The sequence below is a fragment of the Cavia porcellus genome, unplaced genomic scaffold (assembly GCF_034190915.1).
Source record: "Cavia porcellus strain 051 isolate PalLab524CR breed Dunkin Hartley unplaced genomic scaffold, mCavPor4.1 scaffold_25, whole genome shotgun sequence".
Classification (NCBI taxonomy): domain Eukaryota; kingdom Metazoa; phylum Chordata; class Mammalia; order Rodentia; family Caviidae; genus Cavia; species Cavia porcellus.
In genome coordinates, this window is record NW_026947508.1 from 15,678,551 (window position 1) to 15,706,398 (window position 27,848).

Sequence of the window (27,848 nt, forward strand, 5' to 3'; positions counted from 1 at the left end):
GGATGTGTCCTCTGAACCAATAATTACAGTTTTAAAAACTTATTCATATTTAAGGATAGATAAAAATTTTTTAGACACAATAAGCTTCAGAGGAAAGACTTCAGCCTGGGCTGTGTAGTATACAAGGCTAACCTGAACTATATAGTGAGGCTTTGTCTCAAAACCAAACCAGGCCAGCATGGTAATGCCTGCTTGTAAACCCAGCACTCAGGAGGCCAAGGCCAGAGGATTGCTGCAAGTTTGGAGCCAGTGTGGGTTACAAAGTTAGGACTTGTATCAGTTAGAAAAAAGGCCATCTACAACCATACTTAATTGTAAAATATTAGATAGATATTTTCCCCTAAAATTGGAAACAAGGGAAAAATACCTCTTCTTACCATTCCACTCAATATCACAAGTGATAATCAGCAAAAGGCAAAGAAAAAGAAAATAAAACTAGATATTCATAGGGATATAATTACTGTTAAGAAGTCAGTTTTCCCCAAAAGTGATCTACATATTTCATATAATTCAAATAAAAATCCTACAGAGACTTTAAAAAAATCAAGTTCAAGGGCTAGGGGTTTAGTTCACCAGCGTAAGTGCCTGCCTGGCAAGAGTTCAATCTCCCGTACCACCAAAAAAAAAAAAAAAAAAAAAAAAAAAAATTCAAGTTCATTCCACAATTTATACAAAAAGAGGAAAGAACTTTCCTCAATTTTTACAATTTATAAAAAATTTAAAAGAGCTTAAGTAATTGGGGGTGGGGGAAGAAGACCCACACAACTTTATTTTAACATGAAACATATGTGGTTACTAAATAAAAAATGTGATACTGGCCAATGGACAGACACAAACCTCAAATGGAACAGAATGAAGAATCTAGAAACAGACTCACAGAGACATGAGTTGATTTTTAACAAAAACTATGGTGAAAATTCAATGGACAAAACACAGTTTTTTAAACAAATTGTGCTGGAAGAACTGAACATTGATTTTTACAGAGGGGAACCTTAATCCCCATCTTGCACCTTTTATAAAACTTAAGAGTGGGGAATGTAGCTGATCAGTAAAGTGCTTGGTTAGCATCTGTGAGACTCAGGTCTGCTGGGCCTGTTAGAGCACGCCAGTCATCCCAGCAATCAGGACGTGGAGGCAGCATCACTGCCAATTTGAGGCCAGCCTAAATTCCATAGTGAGATGCTGTCTTTTGAAATAAAAAAAAAAAAAGACCCTGGGGAGAGCCTTTGCACCACAAAAAACAAAGCAAAACACACACACACACACACACACACACACACCCCTCAATTGAAACTGGCTCACAGAATTAAACATAAATTTGTTTAGGAATGTCACACAAATTAAAGCTACAATGGGATGCCACCACATATTCATGACAATAGCAAAAACTTAAAAGCAGAAAAAGAACAAATGGTGAGGATGGTTAGGCATAGTGAAACTCCCACGCACTGCTGTGGTAATGCAAAACGGTACAACTGCTTCAGAAAACATCTGACTTTGTGTATTCCAATAAGGTCAAACATAAAGTTTAACAAAAGGCCCATCAATAAATATTATGGCTGAGAACTTACCTAAAGGGAAGAAAATTTATTTCATACAAAATCTGTATGTCAAACTTTATTACAAGTGCCAAAATTTTGCAAATGTTTATTCTATGAATAGATGAAGAATGAACATTCTTAGGCAATAAGATAATATGAATGAATCTAAAATGTATATCTTGGAAGAAACTATGATTAAAATGATTCAATTTACATCATTTTCTGGAAAAAACAACAGATTAAGGACAGAAAACAAATCACTGATCACCAGAGGTGAGCATGACGGAACAGAATACATAAAGTAACATAAAGTGATGACGTTTGGGATTTAATGGAAACATAATATATCTTGACTGTGGTAATAGTTAAATGACTATCATATCTGTCAACAATTACAGAAAGGTACACAAAAAGGAACTTTTACTGTAATGTCTCAGTTTTTTTAAAAAAGCTGTAAAAGAAGCAAGACATAATATCTAAACAAGCTTGTAAAATGTTTTGACTGCTTCAAAAACTTACATGTATGCAAGAATATTTAGAGTATGTGTAAATGTCAACAACCTTTTCTATTTAGGAGATAAGTCAATTACAAAATAATATTGTCAAGGGTTTCTTTTTTTCTTTTTCTTTTTTTTTTTTTAGCAGTTAGCCAGGATTGCTTCTTATAAAGAAAGAAATTAATAAAAAGTCTATTAGGGACAGGAGGAGAAGCTGTTGTACCTCTTTAAACAGCTTGTATTAACTTAGGTAATATAAGTAAGGTTAAAAATGTTAAAATTCTCCTTTATACAAAAATCTTCAATTAGCCCTACTTTTAGAAGATAATGTATGCCTAGGAAAATATAATCTTTTATTACAATAGTATCTACTTGATGTCCATTAAATTCTCTACTAGGTACAGATGAAACATAAGGAAGAATTAACGCCTTTCTCACAATCAAAATCTAGCTGAAAAGATATTTTAAAGACAAAGAAAATATTAGGATTGAATAGGGACCAATAAAGAGAGTAGTTTAGATATGATGTTAGAGGTCACAGGCACTTAATCAGGAAAATGAAAGTTGGGACAAATTATGGTAGACAGAAAAGACTGGTTGGTTAACTGAAAAGAAAAAGGAAAACGTGTTAAGGTGAGACTGTTGTTAAGGAATTCTTATTTGGAGAATGGAAAGAACCACCAGGAACCATCAGACTAGCAGTATTCGCTAGCTGTGGGGCAAAGTGACATCTTGAATGCTACCTTTAAAAGTTAGAAATTAGTGCTTCAGGGAGGTAAGGTGGGGGAGGAGGTGTGAATCTTGTACCACAAGGAAAAGAGAGAGATAAAGTAAGGACCACCCCCCCTGGATCTATAATACCAGTGCAGTGGTGGAGTTCAGACACATCTTCAGGCAATGCTTTTCTAGGAATGCTTTAAACAGATGGTATTTTATGGTATAAGAAGAACAGTATCATTGAAAGGCATTCATAATGCTTTAATGTAGTGGTTGGAATAAAATCAGAATACAAAAGTTTTCTAGCAGTATAGGCAAAAATAAATCTATTGTTTTGATGAAAAAGGAAAGTAAAAGAAAAGCAAGCAATAGGCAACATGAGGTATAACTGTGTAGAGGAGAATGAAAACACCAAAAAGGAGAAGCGGAGTAAGATACTATTTAGAAGAAAATGACTCCCTCCCCCGTAAAAAAAAGGGTTCGCATTAGATCTGAAAAAGAAGATTAAATTTTCTCTTGGAGTTGCTGTATCTATCCACAAAAGAAAACTTAGCAGATTAATGACATCTCATGTCTACCTAATTATATTTTTCTTATAAGAATTAATAATATCTGTAACATAGTAAATAAGAGTCAGAGTGCAAGTCACAAAAACTAGACTACTCAATAATCATGACACAAGAAATGCACTAAGTAACCAAGTAACTTATTCTTTGAAGCTTTTGTATATGGGAAAAAAGACTAACATGTATTTCTTCTTCATGGGTATAAAAAGAATTTATCTAATAAAATCAGGTATTATAGCTGGGCATGGTGGTAGGTACTTATAATTCCAGTTCTGTGAGAAGCTGAAACAAGAGGACATGAAGTGTGAGCCAAGCCTGGGTGATTTAATGAGATCTGGTCTCAGTAAAATAAGTGCTTTACATACTAAAACAGGACATTTCAATGCTGAAGGTCTGGTAGAAATTTTAAACTATGTAAGACATTTAGGCCACCATACTTGTTAAACATTTCTCAGGGAGACTGAATAAAGAGATATGGAAGGCAATTACTTTAAAGGTTGAGATATGTTGAGATGAGACAAATGAATTATGGAGTTGATTTCAGTTAAAGTAGGAAGATATATTTAGCAACTTTGTACCAAGTATTTGAGCAACTTCTGGAGAAATGAACAATGGCAAACAGCCAATTAAGGTTTGAAAGCATGGTTTTCTGATCAATTAGATCATTTTTACTTAACTTTTTAAGAACAACATTGTTGGTTAGTTTAGTAATTTGACAAATACTTGCTGAATATCTACTACGGATGAAGGTCTGTGTTGGTGCTGAATCAAAGAGATGCCCAAGGGAACATCAACATAATTAGGATCTAGGAAACATGCCAAATGTTCTGCATTCATTTACTTGTCACACTGGCTCGGTGACATGGTTAGTATTTGTATCATCATTTTGTAGTTTAGGTTAAGAATCTGTTTAACAGAGCAAGGACCCTGACTTCTGAGTTGAAATTTTTAGCTGTTAAAGTGACGTGTTCAGGGTCAGAGAAAAGATAAACAATAAGAAACTAAAAGTCAGTATATCATCTATGATGCCTGGCGTCTAGTATAGTTGCACATATGGAGAATATACTTTGGCCATCTAGGAAAAGAAAATCCAAAGGAGATAAGAAGAGGTAACCCAGGGATTAAAATTGGCATTACTGACACGTACAGAAAACTATGAATAAATGTTTTATATAATCTACTACACAAAAGTTAGTTTTGTGTGAATTTAAAAAGAAATTCATCCAAAAGGAATTCTGAGAACAGACATATACAAAAAAGATACAAAAAGTTCAATTTAATTCCAAAAGATTCAAAACAAGATGGGTTTCTAAATTATAGCTTATTAGAAAGGAATGCCTGAAGCTTAGCTGTTCATCAACAGATGAACAGATAAAGAAAATGTGGTATTTATACACAATGGAGTACCGTATACTCTACCATAAAGACAAACCTGAATTACTTGTAGGAAAATGGATACATCTTAAAACCATGTTAAATTTATAAATCAGTCACGTAACCTTAAATATTTCATGGTTTCTCATGAGAAAACAAATTATAAATAAAGAGCAAAATAAAAGATAGATAATAGGAAGTTAGGAGATAGATCATTCTCAAATGGCAAAAGGATTAACAGATGGAGGGGGTGAGGGAAAGCAGATAAGAAAGGAAATATGATGTGTTATATACAGGCACCAATTTCACATAAATGTAAACATGATGTACTGGAAACGTGTACTAATAAAAACTATTTTAAAAGGAAGGGCTGACAAGGAAGATGAAAGCAATGTTTTATAAATTAGCATAGGAAAGAGGCATTATTGAGAATATAAAAATCATTTTTCAAAGATTTTTAAAAAACTTTTTGGTATCAGGTATCGAACTTAGGACCTTGTGTTTGCCAGGCAGGTGCTTATGCCACTGAGCTATATTCCCAGTCACAGAAATCATTTTTTAAAACAGCAAATACTCATTTTAATCTTAATGACAGAAGTCTATCATGTATAAGCCGACTAGACTTGGTGACTTTTTATAAAAAGCACACAAACAGTAATTTCAAGAGAAAGTAGTGGGTTCGCTGGAATCCACAATGGCTTTGAGAAGAATGCTTTCAACAGAAAAAAAATACATAGCCTTTAACTGGTTGGTATTTCTCCATATACTGACAAGGCAAGACAAGTTAAAACAAATTAAAATATCATCATAATTCCAAAATAATGTTAAGATGCACTCTTATTCTTACCTGGGTTTTTATATTTTCGGGATCCTCAGCTAGGCTATCTCGTTTCTGGCTGGGCTTCCAGGCATTCTCTGCTTTTTTCAAATGCACGTCTTCTTTTACAGGAACTGTGATGATCTTTCTGGGTTCCCTTCTCTGGCCAGGCTGAGACCTCCGTGGTCCAACATTCAACAACTAGAAGAATATTACATCTATTTAGAGTACTTCACATTTTGAACTGTGTTCCCTGTGGTGTTCTAGTCAAGCCTGATGTTCACACCAGATACTTCAAGATGAAAATACTAGATAGCAGGAATGCAAATTAGATGTGATCTTTTTCTTTTCATGTGTAGAGAGGGAAGAAAAATAACTTCAGAATATCACCAATACAATTTTGAGAGACAAAATGATGAATAATGACACTGAATAAAGCTGTTGTTCCTAACAAAAAAGATTAGTCCTAACTAAAGCTCTAAATTCTAATAGATGTGTAACTTTGCGCAGACTGGCCACTGTCAAAATTACAAACATTCACAGGTAGTAATAATTAGTAACAAATCTCCTATAAAAGCTGATTTTTTACACTTCAAGGGTAAAATGCAAACACAACTTTGTTGCTAAAATTTCCCATATCACAAACACGTATCCTTACTGCAGGTCATACTGGAGAGTTTAACAGTCAAACTAAATGACTCCCTGAAACTTTTTTCTTTCTAAACTCTCTGAGCTTTCTAGATTTTCACTACACTCTTGTTAGTAACAATATATGTTAGGATGTCACAATGATCATCAAATTAAGTATTGTTACTATCAAAGATAATGTAAGCAGAAGTACATTTTTGCATATCAAACTAACCACAGCAGTTGTTATCTTAAATGCCTGAAAATCATTTCTCAATATTGACCACTGAGTAGATAGTAATCCCTGCTACTTCTGTATCTGTTGTGTGTTAATAACTTTTATCTTTTAGGACACACCATTCTTTAAATGCCGAGCAAATACTGCCATTGGGAAACAAAAATCTTCACAAGACAGACCAAAACCACAACTCACCTAATAACCCAACACTGCCCTTTAGAATTTCCACTAAGCTTCAGAGAAGAAGAGCACAGACTTAAAAGTCATGCTTTCATTGAACAAAACTGTTTGCAGTCTGACTGTTTGAAAGTCCCCTCTATATGCTTTAATTTTGTAACTTCAACAACTATTTCCAAGATGACAATATGTAATTAACTAGTGATTTCCTACTGTTTACTTTTTCTGAAATTCTGTATAACTTGTACCCTTTTTCTGTTTTTTTTTCTTTTTTCTCCTTAAATAAAATTAAAAAAAAAAAGTCATGCTTTCATAAAGATACTTCTAGGAAAACACAGTTGGAGTATCTGAGCTGATACATTAGAAGCCTTTACATACCAGTCATTCTCAGAATTAGTTACTTAAACAATGTTAAGAATGCATCAGGGCTAAAATTTGGAATTTCTGGGAAATTCATATTAATCTTGTTAAATGTATTCAGTTAAGGATACAGTACTGATGTGATCTCAAACTTTTTGGTAAAATTAAAAAAAAACCAGGAGAATCAAACATAGTATAACTGAAAGACACTTAAAGATTGAAAAACTGCCAACAAGAAAGTGTTGCTAAAGTAGATAGGATTACCTTAAAATTATTTATTTATAACTGAATCTTTGATATGGCAGCTCAGACCAAATAATTCCACTAAGAAAATATAGCAATCCAAGTAATGTTTAGATTTATAATCTAAGTGACAGTTGATTGATGTCTTGTGTGAGTGAATTTATTTTTCAATGCTTGCATACAGCTAAAGCAAGCAATTATAAGGCATTTAACCCATATACTTGCACATGTTTGTCAAAAATGTATGCATCTAGATATAATGAAAGTAATTACATGAAAATCATGTGACTATTATAATATGCATATCTGGAGATAAAGTCATAAAAGGTTTATTTCCAAAATCTGCAAACAACAATGAATGTCTTGGAGGTATCTTTTCACCTGATCCCATATAAGTATGTGTGATGTCAAATAAGCACCACATGAAAATGACAAAAATAAAATGCTTAATAACAAAGTTAAAAAGTTAACAGAACATTTAATAACGAAGTTCAAAAAAATAAATAAAATGCTTAATAACAAAGTTCAAAGAAAAACAAGAAGGTAACTTATAAACCGTTAGTTTAAGATAAAATAGCTGAAATTATTACCCACATAAAAATTCCTGGGACAAATTTAAGAATTCTCTTTGTATTACTTGGCATATAAAAGGTAAATTCTGTTCTCAAATATTTACCTAAGTATTTTGTGTCCTTAATAGATTTGATATTTTGGGGGGGAGGGGACGGGACAAGGGATTGAACTCATGACCTCATGCTTGCCAGGCAGATGCTTATGCCACTGAGCTGAATCTGGCCCTTGCTATGCTTTTAAACCCTTAAAATGCTTAATTAATTAATCTCTACACAGCTGGAATGAAGTCATTGTCTAGAATATCAACACCTGGAAGGACTCTGATACAGTAGAGAAAAGAGACAGGCATTCATAAATTGATCAGGTGGGCCTCAAAGTTACAATCCTCCTGCCTGTCAGTGCCAGGATAAAGCATGTATCACCATACCGAACAATAATATTTACAATTAAACACACACACACACACACACACACACACACACACACACACACACGTGCACCCCAAACCAGCAATTCCACAAAACCATGCAAGATCTAACCATAAATTGCAAAGCAGCGAAAGGAACATTTAAAATTAAATATGATGTGCCAATTTTAACATTTCATGTCTTTTTTCATGTAAAAAAAAATCACGAAATATATAGCAGTGTCCAAAAGCACTATATGATTTAATACTAAACAAAAAAATCCCCAAGAACCTGTGCTAAGACTTATGGTATGCAGAAAAACAAATGAAGTCTCATCTCTTTGCTAAAGGACAAAGCTGAGTGATAGTGAGGAGGACGTGTCAGTACACTGTACTCAGAGACTACCTGTATCAGAATTAAAATAAATTTTTAATCTTTGGTGTTGACTAATAAAGCACAGATCTTTTCCAAGTGAGCCTAAGTTTAAATTCTTTTCTTACTCACTTTCAATCTTTTAAATACATTAAATGAAAAACTATACCCATTTCTGTTTTGGAATTTAATATGCAATGTTCCCATCTCATTCACAGACTCAACTTGCAAATCTCTCTGTTTATCTGGGAAAGAAAACAGAACACTGGACTTTAAAGCCAGGGCCCCGTGCACGCTAGGCAAAAATTTTGTCACTGAGCTATATCCTCAGCACTTTTTATTTTTAGACAGTGTCTCACTAGATTGCCCTGGGTGGCTTCAAACTGTGGTCCTCCTGTGAGAAAGTAGCTGCCATGACAGGCATGTACCGTCATACTCAGCTGTCATAGCAACTTTTTGTTACCCCTTTTTTTGAGACAAGGTCTTGCTCTGCAGTTAAGGCTGGCTTTGAACTCACTTTTGTAGTCCAGGCTGACTCTGAACTCACAGTGATCCTCTTGCCTCAGCCTCCAAAGAGTTGGGATTACAGGCATGTATCATGATGCCGGTTTCACTTTAGCAATCTTTTTTTTTTTTTTTTTTGGTAGCGGGGATTGAGCTCATGACTGCGTGCTTGAAAGGCAGGCACTTCTGCCGCAGAGCTAAATCCCCCGCCCTCACATTACCTATTGTCTATCTTTAAAGAAGATAGACAATAGTTTAAAGAGACAAGGAATGAGACTATCATCAACTCAGGAACATCTCTGTTCCTAGGATTTATAATGGCAGAATGTCACTAAATTTAATCCCTAGTACCGTCCTTCCACTCAAACACAACACACACACACACACACAGAATGGTAAATTTCTATTTCTAGATACATAGCTCCTCTAAGCATTTATTTTGGAGCACATTCTGACATGTTTACAAGTAGACTAAATATCATTTGAACTATCAATAAAAATCCCAGAAATCTAAAGATGATCCTTCTCAGCGTTTTCAACAGATATGTACTTTTTTATCCAACAAATGTTTGAAAAATGTATACACATCTGAACATAATATTTTGAAAAATTTTAACTGCAATTTATGGCTACTTAAGCCTTACTATACAATCTATTTAGTAGATTTTCATATGATTGTATAGTAATTAATTTTTTTTTTTTTGTCTTTTGTCTTTTTATCAGTACCGGGGATTGAACTCACGACTGCCTGCTTGCAAGGCAGGCGCTTACGCCGCTGAGCTAAATCCCCAGCCCCCTTATAGTAATTAATTTTAAGACAGCCTGGATAATGCATAGAAGTAATTACAGGTATAGAACTACAAACTATGAAGAGTTAGTGTTATGGCTTATATTTAATTGTGGCCCCCAAAGCCTTGCGCACTCATAAGTGGGGCTTTTGGGAGGTGACTATATCTTGGGTGTGTAATACTGGAGTACTCCGATTGGTTCGGCACAGATAGGAGTGTGGATATTAGGATTTATTGAAGAAGGAAGACCCACCCTAGGTGTTTGTGGTATCAACCAACAGGGTTGCAGCATGCATGGAATAAAAAGAAGGCAGAAGAAAGGCTGCTGCTTCCAGCCTGCCATGCCATGGACTGTTTTCCTTCTGCTGTGCCCCTGGGTCATGCTATCCTGCTTTGGAGCCTGGTGACTATGGACTGAACCTCTACAACCTGTGAGCTAAAATAAACTTTTCTTCATTAACTTATGGGTGCCACCTATTTTCTTTCAGCAATGAAAAAGTACCCAAGACAATTGTAGTATCTTTTTTATATTATATATTTATGGTATCTTTTTTATATTATATATTTATGCCTTATGACAGAGCCATCTGAATTTATGTCAATACACTAAGGTATAAATTGAGCTAATTAAGTGGAAAATGTCTGTTAGCTAGGGGAAATACTGGTATCATAACTACTTGCTTGGGGCTGGGGGTTTAGCTCAGTGGCATAAACGCCTGCCTTGAAAGCAGGCAGTCGTGAGTTCGATCCCTGGTACAGATAAAAAAAAAAAAAAAAAAAACTACTTGCTTAAGGATTACATCATCAACATTACTCTGACATCACAATTTTACTTCACTACTAGCTTTTGACATGATAAAGTTTTTTTTTTCTTTTTTAATCGGTACCAGGGATTGAACTCATGACCGCCTGCTTGCAGGGCAGGTGCTTATGCCGCTGAGCTAAATCCCCAGCCCATATATATATATATATTTTGTCATAAGTTTCTTAACAAACAAAATTAAATAATTATTGCTAATCTTTTTATCACAAATTTTACAAAATGTATCATTTCTAGTTGTATGACTTTGACTATAACAGAATACTCATTTATCTGACGTATGCAGGGCATTACATGAATGGTTAAACATAGTTAGATTTTACTTGCTAAATTCATCTTTTATTTTCCGTATTCCAAAAGAGATATAGATTATTATCAACTCACAACATTGTGTTTTGCTATAACAGGAAAACAATGGAACAGAAGACACGGCAATTCATGCCTTTTGTGACTCATCGATGAATGAAATTTAGCAATATAATAATAATCACAGATGCTATTATTCAGATAATCAAAATGGCATCAACATTATTTCACATTTCACATGCTGGCAAAAGAAAATTATTACTCAAACCAAAATAAAGGGTAATACAAATATATATATTTAAATCATCAAAAAGAGAAATAATGCTAGAAAAAAGGTACAAATGGTTACTAGAAAGCTGCTTTCTAAGACTTTTTGGTAAGACAACTAAAGCTTTTGAAAAATTTTCACAATTAGAAAAAATAGATAAAGGTTAAACTGTAGAACCACATGTAAGCAAAGTATCATACACGCAAAGATCTAAAGATGATGTCCAATAAGAGTAAGTTTCCAATTAAGGAGGTTTCCTGTAGGTTTTATGGAACCTCCAAAATGTTGAAAGCATTCAAATAGCTTTCATACGTGTTCAGATGCAGGCCAATAATCAAATAATTTAAATATTTACAAAGTAAGATTTGTTTTTAGACAATGTAGTCTTATTGCAAAGCAGGTTTCAAAAGCTGTCATTTGAGAAATAAAAAAATGATGGGGAAATGAAATCACCTTATATATGAAAATATTTTCAGAAATATAAAGTACTCTTAATATGGTGTCCTACAAATAAACAGCAAACCCCATGCTCCTCCAGATTTTAGAATAAATGCTCTCTGTGCCATTCTAATTCAGGGGAAAAGATGTATACACATCACTGGCAACTTTCCTTGTGCTTTGTGCAAGTCTAAAAACAAATGGAGGCGGCAGAGCTTGCCGAATCCTGCACAGTGCACTGTCCCTGCACAACTCCATTGCTGACACCACTTCCACCCCAGAAGAGCCTGCCACTGAGATAGGGGCCATTTGCCGTTTCAGGGATACCACTCTTTTACAGACGTCATGTATTTACATTTTGACTTACAATCTATGTAAAAAGAGCAAAATGAAAGATAACACCATAAACTATTGTTTGAAAACAATGATTCGGGGGCTGGGGATTTAGCTCAATGGCATAAGCACCTGCCTTGCAAGTAGGCAATCGTGAGTTCGTTCCCCGGTACCGATAAAAAGACAAAAAAAAAAAAAAAAAAAAAAAAAGATTCAGCCCTAGAGGCAGGCTCTTCAGGGGTGGATGCGACATTGCCAGTGGAGTGCAACTTGGGGCTTTACTCTGTTCCACAATTGGCAATCCATGCCTGCTCTGCATTTTGTAAATCTGCGAAAACAAAGACAAAACAGATGACCATTAACTGAATGTCACAAGACATCTCCAGTACAGCAGGCCATCTCAAAACAAAACAGGAATTTTACAAAGGTTGGCTCTATTTTTAAACCTATTTTTAGGTCACTTCAAATGAAAATGGATGAAAACAAATCAAGAACAAATTAATGCAGACCAACTTTGGTCAAGTAAAAAGGATTCAAGTGTATCCTTTATTTGCCTTAATATGGAAGGGATAAAATTTTTGCCTCCTACTTCTCAATTATATAATCATTGAATAAAGATCATTCTCTTGCTATCTGACAAAAAGATGTCATGGCTTCTATGACAGATACTTTTCTAACTAATGCAATTGTAGGGAATGTGCACTTACAGGTACACCTCTTCCACCAGGTGTTTGCCTCCCAAAATCTGCAAAGGCTGGAGTAAAGTCTGGCCCTCGAGGTAAAATCCGAGGATCCAGTGTTCGCACTGGCAGTTTGGGCTGGTTGATCTGTAAAAAGCAAAAGAAAACTTAAAAATACATTCCTGACCATCTGGTGCCAGTATATTACCAAAAACTAAAAAATCACTGGAAATGGTGAACACTGGGTTCCGGACCAGTACAAGTCCAACCTAGTTACATGAAAGATTCTCCTCAACCAGCCTCATAACTAACAGAAGAACAATGATGTTTTTGGTGCCCTGGAGCTGATTATGCTTGAAATTTTCAAGGGAAAGCTACATGTAAACAGCAGATTGTCTCACTAGCTACTGAAGACCAATAGAATGGCATAAGACAAGCAAACGATTTTGAGATCTTTGGAACTACAATCCATTGTGGGATTTTAAGAGAGGATATTCATCAAGATATTAGGGTACCTGATGACAAAAATTCTGCCGTCATCTATTTGTGTTTTATTGCTATATGCTAAAAGCATGTATACTGAGCAGGCAAGTCTCAAAGGAGATGTCTCATGAAATTTCACTTTGCTCAGTTAATTTGAGATATGATTTTAATTACATTTATAATGTAACAACAAAGCTAAGGTGTTGAGCAAAAAAATCAATTAATGAATAGCCATAGTCAAAAATCAAAAAATAAAGCCAGGCGTGGTGGCTCATGCCTATAATCCCAGCACTCGAGAGGCTGAGGCAGGAGGATCATTATGAGTTCAAGATCAACCTGAGCTACAAAGTGAGCTCAAGGTCAGCCTGAACTGCACAGTGAGAACCTGTCTCAAAAAGACAAAAATAAATAAATAAATAAAAATTAAAAAATAACAGGAAAGTAGGGATATTTCCGAAGAGGATCATCTAATTCAGTGGTGATCACACTTGTACTCTGAGGTACTAAACTATGCTCAAAATAATACCTACCACCAATCATTTAACAAATAAATAAATACCTAACAAACAAATACCTCGAACAACACAGAGATACAAGAGAAATAAGGTCTGTTGCTATGGGAAAGTAAAATAACACAAATAAGATTAGTGCAAGTTCTTGTAGAATATCGCCATAACAGGTAGAGTTATCATTGTTTATGGTAAGGTTAATAAGGATTCATGCATGCATTCATTTGATTGTTTATTTATTTGTTTTTTTGTTTTGCTTTGGTTTTGTTTTTTGAGACAGTCTTGCTAGGTAGTCCAGGCTGGCTTTGAACTCACTATGTAGCCCCTGCTGGCTTCAAACTCACAGCAATCCTCCTGCCTCAGGCTCCTGAGTGAAGAGATTACAAGAATGTGCCACCTTGCTCAGCTTAGGTAACATTTTATTTTATTTTATTTATTTTGGTACTGGGGATGGAACTCACAACCTCATGCTTCCTAGGCAAGCGCTTATGCCACTGAGCTAAATCCCAGGGCCCCTAAGCTAACATTTTAATGAGAAAAATATTCATTTTGAAAAATACTTCAGCGGCTCCACAGCTGACCTAGCATGCTTTAAGTTCTGGGTTTAAAGGTTAGTACCAAAACAAAGTTTTAACTTAGTCAGCAGCATTAGTTTATCTTTGGTTTACATGAAATTAGTTAAGCAATTTATTTACTTACTTGCTCCTTTCAATTTAATAAATTTTAAAATTAGTGCACTGACCTTACTAATTGTTCTGTGTGCATCATTCAGAACACATGCAAATGAAGGATATCTAGTATTATATGCCCAGGGCTAGAAACTTCAACCACTGGAAGTAACTCTTCGGAAAAATTAAACTATACATTATTTGAACTATGTTCATTCCCACTTAAGTTTGACCTATCAAATACCTCCCTACCTCTCTTCTGTCTTCAATGCTACTATAATTCCATTATAAAATTTTCCAACAATGGGGAAAGAACTCCCCATCATTTAAACAGTATGTTTCCTCCAACAAACAGTTGTTACTGTATCACTAGTATTAGGGATTAAGAACTGGTGGTCAACTTAATGCTAGCTGGATTAAATCAGCAGGGCGCTAAGCGTAGATGTTCCATCTGAGGAAAGATGCCAGCATAGAGACATAGAGAAGGAGAAGCTATTGTGTTGAGGTGTTGAGACATTGTGGGTTCTCCTACGAGCTGCTGTTTGAGCTGTTAGATTCTCCTGGAGAAGCTTTGGTCCTCACATCGAGCATTGCTTCCTGAATCCGCAGGGGAAGATGTGTGCCACTTGGTCTCCAGGATGAACTTGTCATGCTGGCTTCGTGGCACGTACCCAACTGTGCTTATAGTTGGAGGAGCTTGGGGTCTCCATGTCACTGAGGATTCCTGTGGTGCCTTTCAGGACATCCCTGGTCTTTGTTATGAGTGTGGCTTCTCGGCTCCAGCGTAGAATCCTCAGCCCACCAGCAAAGCTCCTTCACCTGCTTGCATGGACTTTCTGGCTTCCACCACTGACCTTTGGGCCTTCCCAGCAGGGATCCGTGAAAGAGACTGTGAGTCCTTCTTGTGGGCTCTGGACCTCCAGTTAGACTTGTGGGAGGCACTGTCATGAGCTCTGGGTTTTCATCTGGACTCCTGTGTGACACTGCTGTGGGACTTAGGCTCTTGACTAAATATTCTATGTCTTTGGTGTTGCGCATAGATTTCCTGCAGTTTCTTGTGTTAACGCTGGGTGACCATCAAAAACAGTATTATAAACTCCATGTTCCTGATTCTAATTGTTCTGTGCACAACCTCTGACTACAACAAAAAACCCAAGAGTGTTTAGGAAAATCTCATTGTTAAGCATTACATATTTTTATTCAAGTGCCATTTGATGCTAAAAACTGCACATACTTTATGTATTTCGCCGATAGTTAAAGTCAGCTGCCATCCAAAGGACAGCTTTCACAGAGTGTGCAGCTTACCTTATCAAGAACCACATCACTGATGGGAGGTAGGCCCTCTGGTTTTTGGACACAGGCTGGCATATACTGGATGTCCAGGAGAAAATCTCTGTCATACTGTTTCTTGCCTTCAGTATGAGCAGGCTTCCAGGACTCTAAAAGAAGAATATGGGTAGATGACTATATAAACTACATTCCAATATGTACTTATCTTCCCATAAACAATATAAAAAGGTACACTGCACTACAGTCAGAAAATGTCATGCAATGATTTGAAAGTACCATTGTTCTTTCTTCCACTTTTCTGGACTCCTTTAAAATAATCTCAAGCAAGCAGAAACTACTTCATACAAAAAGCATATTCATATTAAGCAACCTTTGGCCAATTAACCTGTAAATAGTCTTCATTAAATAAACCATCAAACCTTTAAAAATCTTAGGAATTTAACAAAACCCTCAGCTATAGGGAAAATAAGGCTATTTTGCTCACAAGGAAACATTTTTTATGTATTTACTTATTTTGGTTTTTAGAGACAGGGTCTCCCTATGTAGCCCAGGTTGAACTCAGATTCACAGTGATCGTTTGCCTCAGCCTCCCAAGTGCTGGAATTTCAAACCTGTGTGATCACGTCTGGCTGGACACAAGGTCTAGCACATAGTCTACTACGGTGCCAAACCCATAACCCCTTAAGCAGCTAGTTGAAGGATTTTCAACTTTGGTTGGTTTGGTTTGCTGAATCTACTAGAACACAGTTTAGAATCTTTTTCTAAATATCCTGACTCTCAAAGTATTCCCAGCTAGTGAATTTTTAAAAATTTTTTTGCTACAGCAGTTACCTTGCTACTAATACTACTGTTTCAGCTATTGCCAAAATTGGAGAACTTATGTATAAAATTTTATCGGCTAACAAAAAGTCATCATTTTTTTCTTTTAATTGACAGAATTCTTAATCAGGCCTCCAGTCACTTCATGATAACACACTGGATCCTCCCTATAATAGTAGTTCAAATTGTGTAGTGTGAGATATAGACCTAGTAATGGGCTATGAGAAATTGAGGATGTTTCCAACCAAATCCTTAGTACTATGTTACTTTTAATAGAAAAATAACAGCTTTTTTGGAATCTCAACTTTTGACTGCTTTTTTCTAACAACCAGTATTAGATACTACATAACAGGTGTAAAAGCCAGTTAATCAGTCAGTTTTAGTTGAGGCCTCTAAATGTGTATTCTTCTCTTGTAAAACTTAATTATAGTCCTAAAAATGACAACAGTGTCTCAATTATCTGAATATAGCTTGGTAGTAATCTGGTATGAGCCTAGAAAAGGAACTTCAAAATGATGTATCCTAAAGTTAAAAAAAAAGTGTTACAGAAAAATTGCATGAAATAGGAGTTAGCATAGTTCTATAATTTTAAAAAGCCCTGGCAGTGAAAGCATTAGTTTATCAAGATGGTATGTGTAAGTCAGTGGTTTTCAAATATTTCAAATGGTAAACTCATAGTAAAAAGTACAATGGCTTCCTGATCCAGGACAAACATTAAACACAAACAAAACTGAAACAAGTTTCTTAAAAACAATACCTACCCTCCAAACCTAGCAACTGACAGCAAACTCTATCAGTTATGCTCTGAAATCTCTTACTGTAGTCTCATTTTTTCAAAAACTTTGGGTTTTTTTTGCCTATTTTATATATTAAAACCACCAATTTGAAAAACTGCTCTAGATTTTTTTTTTGTCTTTTTTTTTTTTTATCGGTACCGGGGATCGAACTCACGACTGCCTGCTTGCAAGCAGGTGCTTATGCTGCTGAGCTAAATACCCAGCCCGATTATTTTTTAATGCTGGCATTTGCCCCCTCAAATCCTATCCTTTACGTCAATTACTTTAGGTCTGGCAGAAGAAAAACTTTTTACTTACACCAATTGTCAAAGGTATTAGCTTTCCCCCCCACATCCATATGAAAACTAACCACAAACCATGGCTTATGGTGTACTGGGACAGAAGGTTTTGTTTTCTTTTTTACAGGGCTGTGTATGCATGCCTGACAAATGTTCTGCCAGCACTATCCTAGCATAGGCCAGAGATTTAATGCATTTGATGGTGTCTTAAGACGTGAGATCTTCCAGAGTTTACCACACATTTCCCAGGGCACCTCTTAAACTACAGGTATTTAATCACCCAGTCAGATTGTCTGGCTGATTTATATCAGAGTTCAGCTCTAATCAGTAATTTGTATCAGCCAAGTAATTTGAGACTCTTGTGAAATAACTAATATGAACATAATCATATCCATAATAGCCCTCTCATGAATAAAATAAAATTTCTTTCTCTAAATTTCAACAGCCTGGCACTGACAAATTTCCTATCAGCTGGTCTTTCAATGTCAGTGTAAATCCTGGAACATCAACATCAACTATCATTTCTGCCAACATAGAACTGTTTGGATTTGCCAGTCACTAATTTATGCTTGCTGATCTATTCTGTAAAAACTATGCTGTGATGACCCAGCAACTCTCTGGGAGGAGGAAGACTTTCTCTAAGGTTGCAGCAGAGTGAAGGGGGGAAGGAAAGGAGAACACAGAACAGCAAGGACAGACATACCTGGTTTAAATGGGAATGTAATCCCGTCACCAGAGCTATCGGTGGAACCTGAATTAACATCTACTCCTTCGCCCTCGGAAATGCTCTCAGCACCGTTACGCACAGGCTCAGCTTCTTCTCCGTTCTCTTCCACAGCTTTCATCTTTTTCAGGTCACAGGGTTCTCCCTCAGGATGAAACCCTTGGCTTAGTTTATCTTGTTTAGAGTCAAGCACTCTAACAATTGAAAACTCCTCTTCTTCAGCTTTTGACTAAAGTATAAGTGAGCACAGAAATTATATTTTTTCTCACAAATGTAAATATACATAAAACTCTGTAACTACCCCCTCAAAATCATGGGAAAACATGTCACTCAAGATAAAATGTCTGTGTTCAGTATGTGGTCCTAAATGGTAGATTTTAAAAACACTTTACTTCTTTCACTACCCAGGATAAGGCGAACAATTGAACCGGCTACTAAAATGCTTTAACATATGACTAATGAAATCCAAATGTACCAACAGTTAGAATGGAAAGAACTGTTAATCCTTGGAACTTGACGGACATGAAAGAATCCTCGTCAGAAATCTAAAACAAGCACTCCTCCTCTCATCACTAAAGCTCTACAAATATAAAAAGAAACTACGGAGTGTATTTTTGTGCAGTCCCCTGGCTGTGAAATCGTCTGTTTGGAGAACAGCTTTAAGTAACTATGTTCCATAAAGCTGGTCACATCTCCTTTGACAGGGACGATACTTGTTAGTTTGAAATCTGCTTTGCACATTAGTTTTTAGATTAAGAGACGATACAGTAAATACGTGTAAACACACATACATATATGGAAGAAAAAAATCATAAATAAAAACCACTGAGAACATAGCTTCCTAGGGAAAAGCCTGGGTTCAAAAGTATCAAGTACAAACAAGAAAAGAAATATTAAAAATTTATTCTTTGGATTATTTTTTACTATCTTTTTATTTATTTATTTTAAAAATGTTTTTACTATCTTCATGTCAGATATCAAACCCAAGTGGCTTCTGAAGGGCCTCGTGGGGTATCAGAAATGCTTGACACAAAGTTCTCTGAAAGTTAAGTTTCTTTTTCACGAAGAACAGCATTGTGAAGACAGTTCTGGAGCAGGTATTTAGAGGAAAGAGTACTTCCACTTGATACCTTCATGCTACAGGAGTCAAAAATTTGGGCTGGCTCAGTTCAGCATTGTTTAAAAGTGTCTATATCCTGGGAGACAGTTCATTCCAACTGCTCTATGAAAATTTTTTTTTAAAAAATTGTAGTGACAAACCTTACTTTATTACTTAAGAGAACTATCTTAACATACTGGTAAAATATTATGCATCGGATCACAGAGGAAAACACTAAATTTTGAAATGTTAATAATAGCAATAGATGGTTTTTAAGGTCCTGATTCTATAACGGAAGTAAGAAGTTCAGGGAAACACAACCAAATATATAAAGAATGTCTTGGAAAGAGAGTGTATGAAAAATATACAAAGAAAGGTATACAATTTCAAGAAATTGTATAAATTCCAGGAAATAATTTTTTTGTAAAAACAGCAGAAAGTAGGTATACTCTAAACTGTAAATAAAACAGGTGTGCTGAAATTGGATCATGAATCACCAGCCTCAATTTTAAAAATTACATACTCTGTTACAGCCTAAGCAAACTCATAATGACTTTGAAATATATATGCTTAAGCATAGGTTATAAAGACTCCCTCTCCCCTGTTCCCTGAGACAGGGTCTCTATATTGCTCACGCTACCTTGGAACTCCGAAACTCAAGCGATCCTTCTGGCTCAGTCTAAGTCCAATGTTTACTACACTACTCTAAACCTCACATAGCAGGATCTTTAACAAGATATAAATATGTAAACGGGGGGCTGGGGATTTAGCTCAGCGGCATAAGTGCCTGCCTTGCAAGCAGGCAGTTGTGAGTTCGATCCCCGGTACCGATAAAAAGGAAAAAGACAAAAAAAAAAAAAAAAAAAAAGGAAACAGTACTAAAGAGCAGGAAAACTATATAATGATGCAGACTTCTTCAGAGCCTATAAAATATGAAAAAAATTAGGAAAATTTACTGAGTTCTCTGTACCTAAAATTGGCAATAACATAAGGAGGCATATTACTTGGAAATTCAATTTCTCACTGCAAAAAGGAGCATAAACAATCTTGTCATATAAATAACAAACTATAATTCAGAGAATATAGAATTACTGAAGAGTCTGAGGCACAGTGTAACAAGGAATAATTGAAAGGAAATAGAAAAATTAAACATATATGGTGATTAAACATTTCCTAAAAAATTAGATTGAAAAAAAGCACCTCAGTTGCTGTATGACCCAAGGTGAACCTGTTTTAAGAACCTGTTAAAAAGGAAGTTACAGGGGCTGGGGATTTAGCTCAGCAGCATAAGCGCCTGCCTTGCAAGCAGGCAGTCGTGAGTTCGATCCCTGGTACCCATAAAAAAGAAAAAGACAAAAACAAAAAAAAAAAACAAACAAAAAAAGAAGTTACACTGCCTGTATATTTTAATACAGTGTGTTTTTAAAGCACATGAAAATCAAATTGAGAATTGATGAATGAGTGAAGGACTGAAGACTGACAAAATATCCTAAAAATTTTAAAGAAACTTTAAGATGCCTCATCAACAATTTTATTTTATTTGCAGTATTAAGAGATAACTACCAATTTAACAATGAATCATCCTTTTACTACCTTTTTAAGCTATAGTTTATAGGATACACCTAAAACAAGTATTTTTAAAGACTAAGAAAATAATGTAAGAATGGGAAGGCTTGCTCAATGGAGATGAAAACAAAAGTATCTGACATTCACTAAAATACTTGATCAAGTAGTTTTGTTGGATTATTGAACAAAACTGTTTGCAGTCTCACTGTTTGAAAGTCCCCTCTATATGCTTTAATTTTGTAACTTCAACAACTATTTCTAAGATGACAATATGTAATTAACTAGTGATTTCCTACTGTTTATTTTCTCTGAAATTCTGTATAACTTGTACCCCTTTTCTGTTTTTTTTCTTTTTTTTTCCTTAAATAAAATTAAAAATAAAATAAAAAAATAAAAAATAAAAAAAGAAAGGGAAGGACTGGGATTTCTAAAATGTCTATAAACCAATGATCAAATACTTCTAAAATTTTACTTTTAAACCATAGTGTTAGGAAATAAGTGTCTGTTTCAAAATCAGTCAATACAGTTTTGTTTGAAGCTAAAGCAGGTTTTAGCAAACCGTGTCCCAGGGATCATCTCTGGCTCAACACTTGTCTGTGTAAAGGATGCAAGAATGGTTACTATCTTTGCAATGACTAGAAAAAAATCGGGAAATGTATCATGCCTTGTGAATTCAAATGTTTGTGGCCATCCATACGTTTTACTGTAATATACTCACACTTCTTTGTTTACATCATTATTGTGTCAGGAATCACACAGTCCACAGGTCTAAAATATTTACTACCTAGATCTGCGTGGAAAAATTTTGCTGAATTTCAAGCTAAAGAACAGGATCAATATCTGAAGGCATGGTGATGGCCCATTTTTTTAATATTAAATAACTATAGGAATTTTGCCTTACTATAAAGGAACATGAAGTATAACAGAGGAAAATGAATATAAAATCAGTTGAATCTAAATGGCTATCAGTTCATGATGCTTACAGCCATACCAGGAATGCATGGGAATCCCCTCTCTCTAGAAGGTATTTTATCTCTGAAGGAGCATCATTCTCTTATTCAGCTGCAAGAAAAGTACAGCAACTATGTACATCTCTGTTAGTGCCAAGTTTAATCCCCTGATAACCACCATGAATTCATACCTGTTAAACATTTTAGTGGTTACTATGGGACTAACTATGACACCAACAGAGCATCATATAAGAGTAGTGACAGGATGAAACACAGAAGAAACAATGGGGTGGTGTTAGCCATGTGAAGAAGGTATGAAGTTTAATTGGCTAGGGAGAGGGGAAAAAAACTGTTATAAAGGCTAGGTATGGTGGCACATGCTTATAATCCCAGCACTTGGGAAACTGAGAAGACTGGCAGAAGATTACAAGTTCAAGGTCAGCCTGTGCCATTAGCATCTTAGTGAGACCCTGTCTGAAAAAAAATTTTTTTTCAAGGGCTGGGTATATAGGTGCGAAGGCCTGTCTTCAGTTCCCAGTATGGGAGAGAAGGAACAACTAAAAACGTGCTAGGGCAATCCTTAGGACTAACTTCATTATTGTTTCTTTATTGTATCATCTCTGGGACTTAGTATGATTTAAAATACAGTAAAAGCTGGTGAGGCTAATATTAACATAGATAAACCACATGAGGAAGTTATGCTACTGGAATATATGGAAAAGATAACAAATTAACAACAAATTTGCCCCTAAATTTTACTGGGCATTTCTATCATGGCTGCTAATTGTTATTAGAAAAAAGGAAAGGAAAATAAAAAAGAATTTCGGATTATCTCAGGAGTCTATCAGAATGATAAAAAGAAAATTTCAAACAGAGAAGGGGAGACTTAACTAAAAATTGGCCATTTTAGAATAGATTTAGTTAGTTAGTTAGTTATTCTTTCTGAGACAGGGTTTCACTATGTAGTTCAGGGTGGTTGTGAACTCACTTTGTAGCCTAGGCTGACCTTGAAATCACAGTGATCCTCCTGCCTCAGCCTCCCAAGCGCTGAGGCGTGCCTGGCTGATATTTTCAAGAGAGGGCAAGAATTCAATGAAATCAATTATGCTGTTAAAATTTTTACTTGAACCCTACTTAGTATGTGAACTTGAAAAATTAAGTCTCTCTGCTAGATACATGAAGTTTTGCTTAGAAAATGGTATCTCAAAAAAGAATAACCTCTCACCAGTCTTATGAAATGGTATCACTGATTTGAAGATATGGTAAAGAGTTTCACTGTCCTTACCTCCAATTCTGCCTCTAACATCTCTTCAGTGGTTCGTGTCCGATCTTTTGGTTTCTTCCACATCTTTGGTACAGTTGCAACTGTTTGAGCTGAAACAAAAGATTATGTCCATTATTCATTTTTGGACAGTCATCATAAGAGGAAGTAGGTTTAAATAATAGTGGTACTCAAATTCAGCATAAGAGAAGACTTCTCCTATACCAAGGGGACAGTTGAATAGTACGCGAACAACTGTGCAGTTGTAGCTCACAGGCCGCAAATGACAAATGGCTCAGGCACAAACTCAGTTTTCCAAGCAGTGACCTAGGATCATCCTATTTTGTTGCAAGGCACACTTAAGGCATGTAATTTGGTGTAACCTGACATCCCTAAAATAAAAGCCCATAATTTGGAGCGTGAATGCCCATCAGTAAATTCATGTAAATATTCCCGAATTGTAAAAACTGAAATCTAAAACATTTATGGTCTAAGCATTTCAGATAAGGGGTAGTCAAACTGTAAAATGCCTTGGACAAATTCTAGACTTAGGTCTGTTTCTATTTAATGAACTTTGTGATCTTAAATTTAAGTCATACTTCTAAGGTCCCGACATAATTTAACTGTAAAGCAAAAAAAATGAGAATAGATAAAGGATCTTCTAAGCTATAAAAAATATATTATCCAGGATTCATTTTTTAAAAAAAAACTTTCTAGACAACAAAAGGACACTTTGATTAGGGTTTCACTAGAGCAGCAGCTAATCTATAAAATTCAGTTTCCATCTCAGATCAACACTGGCCTTTTCATACAGCTGGAATGAAAAATTAAGAAAATAGTTAATTACACTGGACTACTCTTCTGTATCAGAAATTCTATTTATTTATTTATTTTTTTGTCTTTTTCATTTTTACCGGTACCAGGGATCGAACTCACGACCGCCTGCTTACAAGGCAGGTGCTTATGCCGCTGAGCTAAATCCTCAGCCCCCAGAAATTCTAAATGGAAGACAGAGCTTACAAAGACTTCTCCATTCCCCTGCTTTTTACTACAGTGCTGGAGATTGAATCCAGGGACTCAAGCAAAGAGATAAGCAAGTGCTATATTACTAAGCTAAAACCCTGTTCCTTGAAGGATTTTCAAAAACTCATCTTCCACAGAATTATTCAACACTCAGATATAAAATTAAACTAAATTAACCATCAGATAGCAAATAGAAGATATTAAAATCATCTGATAGAGGACAATTTATGGGTCAACAGATAAGATCAAATTATTTTGAGCCAGTGGATGGGGAGAAGAGTCCAAATCAGTTAGTAGAAATATTATTAAAAGGAAACAAATAAGAACTTGATACACAGCATTTAATCGGATTACCTACAAAAATACAAGATCATTCATTGTTTTTTTTTTTTTTTATGTTTTGCTTTATTGGTTTATTTGTTTGTTTTTGAGACAGGTCTCGATATGCAGTTCAGGCTAGGCTTAAATCCATTACAGAGTCCAGGCTGGCCTTAAACTCTAGGGAGATCCTCCTGCCTCACACTCCAAAGTGCTGGGATTACAAGCATGTGCCACTATGCCCAGCTCAGTGAGACTGGTACAATCTCAAACCTTTTCTTTTTCTTTTTCTTTCTTTCTTTTTTTTTTTTTTTTTTTTTGGTAGAAGAATGTAGTATCAACACACAAACTATTTTGGGAAAAGGAGACATTTAATAATTTTCAAAATTATGGCACAGTAATACTCTAAATCTTTGAAAACACACCTCAAACCAATTTTTCTTTACCTTTTTCCTCCATGATGATAATAAACAATGAAACGTCGTTAGATCGGCTCTTATTCTTTGGTTTTTTTTTTTTTTTTTTTTTTTTGTCTTTTTCATTTTTATTGGCACCAGGGATCGAACTCACGACTGCCTGCTTGCAAGGCAGGTGCTTATGGCACTGAGCTAAATCCCCACCCCTAGCTCTTATTCTTTGTTTGTGGCCTGCTCAAGGTAATTATTTTCTCAGACTATGAGAACTGTGTAGATACATTTTGTAGTTGCCTTTTTTTTGATGGCGGGGGTCTTGTGATTTGTTACAGCCAATCTATTTTATTTATTTTCTAGTTTTTAGTTTTTTGTCATTTTGAGACAGGGTTTCACTATGCAGTTCAGGCTGGGCTCCAACTCACTATGCAGCCCAGAGCGGCCTTAAACTTATAATGATCCTCTTGCCTCAGCCTGACTGCTGGGGTCACAGATGTGCACCACTATGCCCGTCTAATCTGTTGTAAAAACATCCTCCAAATACGCTTTTGATTTTTAATTCTGTCTCCATCCTTTGAAGAGCTATGGAGTTTGGAGATCTGTTCATTTTATTTCAGATTTTGTATTATTTCACATACGAATTCAGCTTCAAATTTCATTCATGGACAGGGCGAATATAATTTTTTGGAAGATTCCCTAAGATCAAATATAAATTCAAAAGTAGTCTTTTCTATACTATAAAAGTAAAGTAAAAAAAGAAAAAAAGTAAAGTAAAATGCAGATAAGGTTTTCTTTCCATTAATACATGAACTATATTTAACCCAAAACATTAAACAACACATTTCTTCCCTGAATAATATCACATATTTAAGGTTTTTAAAAACTACTTTTCTAGTAGGAATTATTTATTTACTTTGTCTAAATAGCTAATGTCTTCATTTAAAAGACTTTAAAGTAGAAATTAAAAAACAGAGATGGACAGGAAACAGCACACAGGTCTTAAAGAGATACACAGCCCTTTTAAAATCTGGCAATGATGCCTACCGAAACTTTGCCATACAGCTCTTTCCTATCATTACTGCAAAAAGTGCAGTAAAATTTTGGTGTGTTGGGTGAAGAGGAAAGAACAAGAAGAAAAGAAAGCAAAGATGAGGAAAAGGAGGTGACAGAGATAGACTGACAGACAGGCAGATTTATAACACAATACCAAACTAGTTAAAACATGGGAAGGATATGGTCACAGACTGGTTCTTTCTAATCCACTGCACAGTCTGAACACTAAAGTTAGTTGATGGAAAAACTAGTATAGTTCTATGTGAAAGACATAGTAGTATTTTTTTTTTTTAAAGGTTGAGGAATAAACAGCAAGCTTCATGTAAGCAAGGCAACATTTTACCGCTGAACTTTTAAACAGGTATTACTGACATCATCAAGGAAAGGAGATAGTGTGTTTTATATTATCTTGCACTAAAGCATCCCAGGACAAATGACAATCTCTACATGAGATTCAGAATTTCTTGAACTTACAGATGCGTAAAGAAGCCTGAAAAATTACTTAATTTATAGCTACATTTAATCTCTACTTTGAAAAATTAGTAAGTAAATTAAAACAACAAAACCCACTCGTAACTTTTATCAAATGACTAATATGCAAATCTGGAAAACTACTGGAGATACAAGTTTAACTGTTTTACTAAGATTCTTTGTCTTATCTTCACAGGGTTTTGAATTTATGTGAAAGATTGTATCAAGTTAAGAATATTCCTATTTTCAACTTTGACCCCAACCATGAAATAACGTGCCCACAAACTGAGCTGCATCAAACCTGGCAGCTCAAATTTTAAGATCAAACCAGAGTATAGTCACATTTTCCGGTATCCATACAGAGCCTGACAAACCACTTTCAGAAATGCAAGCTATTATTTTAGCACAGAGGCAATGGTATTATTTATCAGTGATTTTTTATATGGGTGCTACTGGAGTAAAGTTTCTACTTTTTTTTTTTTTAACTATTTTCTTTTTTGGTACTGGGAACTGAACTCAGGGCCTCGCCCTTGCCAGGTAGGCGCTGCACCGCTGAGCTACATCCCCAGCCCGCTACTCTTGTAAACTAAGATCTAATGAGTTATCTCTGCACAACTTAGAAAATAAACAGTGATCTAGGAGAAAAGGGCCAGGGTTAGTTTTTATTAAACCCTCATATTTTTCAAAAGTTTTCCCCAAACCATGAAAATAAGTACTCAGAAAAACCCTTTCTGTGAAATGCTAGCTTTCACAGAGAAAAGCAGAGAGAGGATATAGTGCATTCTGAGGAACTGCTTCTGTGTAAAACATGATCTAGAACATGTACTCTCTTTTTCTTTGCATGATCATCACCTCCTAGCAAAAGTCCAATAGTTAACTCACAGATTTTAACCAAAAATTCCAACTCAAAGGCATGTTAGATATGTATAGAAAGTAGAAAGGTAACATATATTGCAACTATCAGTGGCATAATGTAGGCCAATACAGAATATTTAATTTATTTTTTCTAATCATAAATAAGCTGTATCATTGAAGAACTATTATGAACAAATATAAAGTTGCAAAAAACTATTTTCCCTTTTTAAAATTAAAATTCATTCATCAGAGAGAAATTGTACCTACACATATTACATATTGATCCTTTTTATATCCCTTCTCTTTTGTTTACTCTCTCATCTTTCCCATGTAAAAAAACTGTCTTATCTCTGAGACAGAACATTTTGGTCTGATTTGTTTCTAGCATTTAAAAAGTATAATACATACTATACACTTAGATTTATAATCTTTTTACAATTGAACTTCAGCTAAGAATTTAAAGCTTTATGGCTTTGATGGTTTAGTATGAACTACACCACCAAATCAACCCTGCCAAAATCCCTATCATTCAGTCTGCTACATTTTGATTAAGCTGTTAAATTTCATGATTATTATTTTTTAAAAGGGAAAATTGAAAAAAATCATAGGGGAGATAATTAAAGTTTAG

General features: G+C 35.2%; 1 protein-coding gene across 26 annotated transcripts in view; it reads right to left on the reverse strand.

Annotated features, from left to right (window-relative positions):
• Positions 1 to 27,848, reverse strand: part of Eif4g3 (eukaryotic translation initiation factor 4 gamma 3) — a 318,850-nt gene that overhangs the window by 64,186 nt on the left and 226,816 nt on the right. For all 26 annotated transcript variants that reach the window (XM_063235683.1, XM_063235682.1, XM_063235687.1 and 23 more), the window contains 5 exons: positions 23,115 to 23,203; positions 18,194 to 18,443; positions 15,612 to 15,745; positions 12,674 to 12,793; positions 5,543 to 5,713 (listed from right to left, as the gene is read on the reverse strand). In XM_063235683.1, coding sequence (XP_063091753.1) covers positions 5,543 to 5,713; positions 12,674 to 12,793; positions 15,612 to 15,745; positions 18,194 to 18,443; positions 23,115 to 23,203 — 764 coding nt within the window. The remainder of the gene's footprint in view (positions 1 to 5,542; positions 5,714 to 12,673; positions 12,794 to 15,611; positions 15,746 to 18,193; positions 18,444 to 23,114; positions 23,204 to 27,848) is intronic.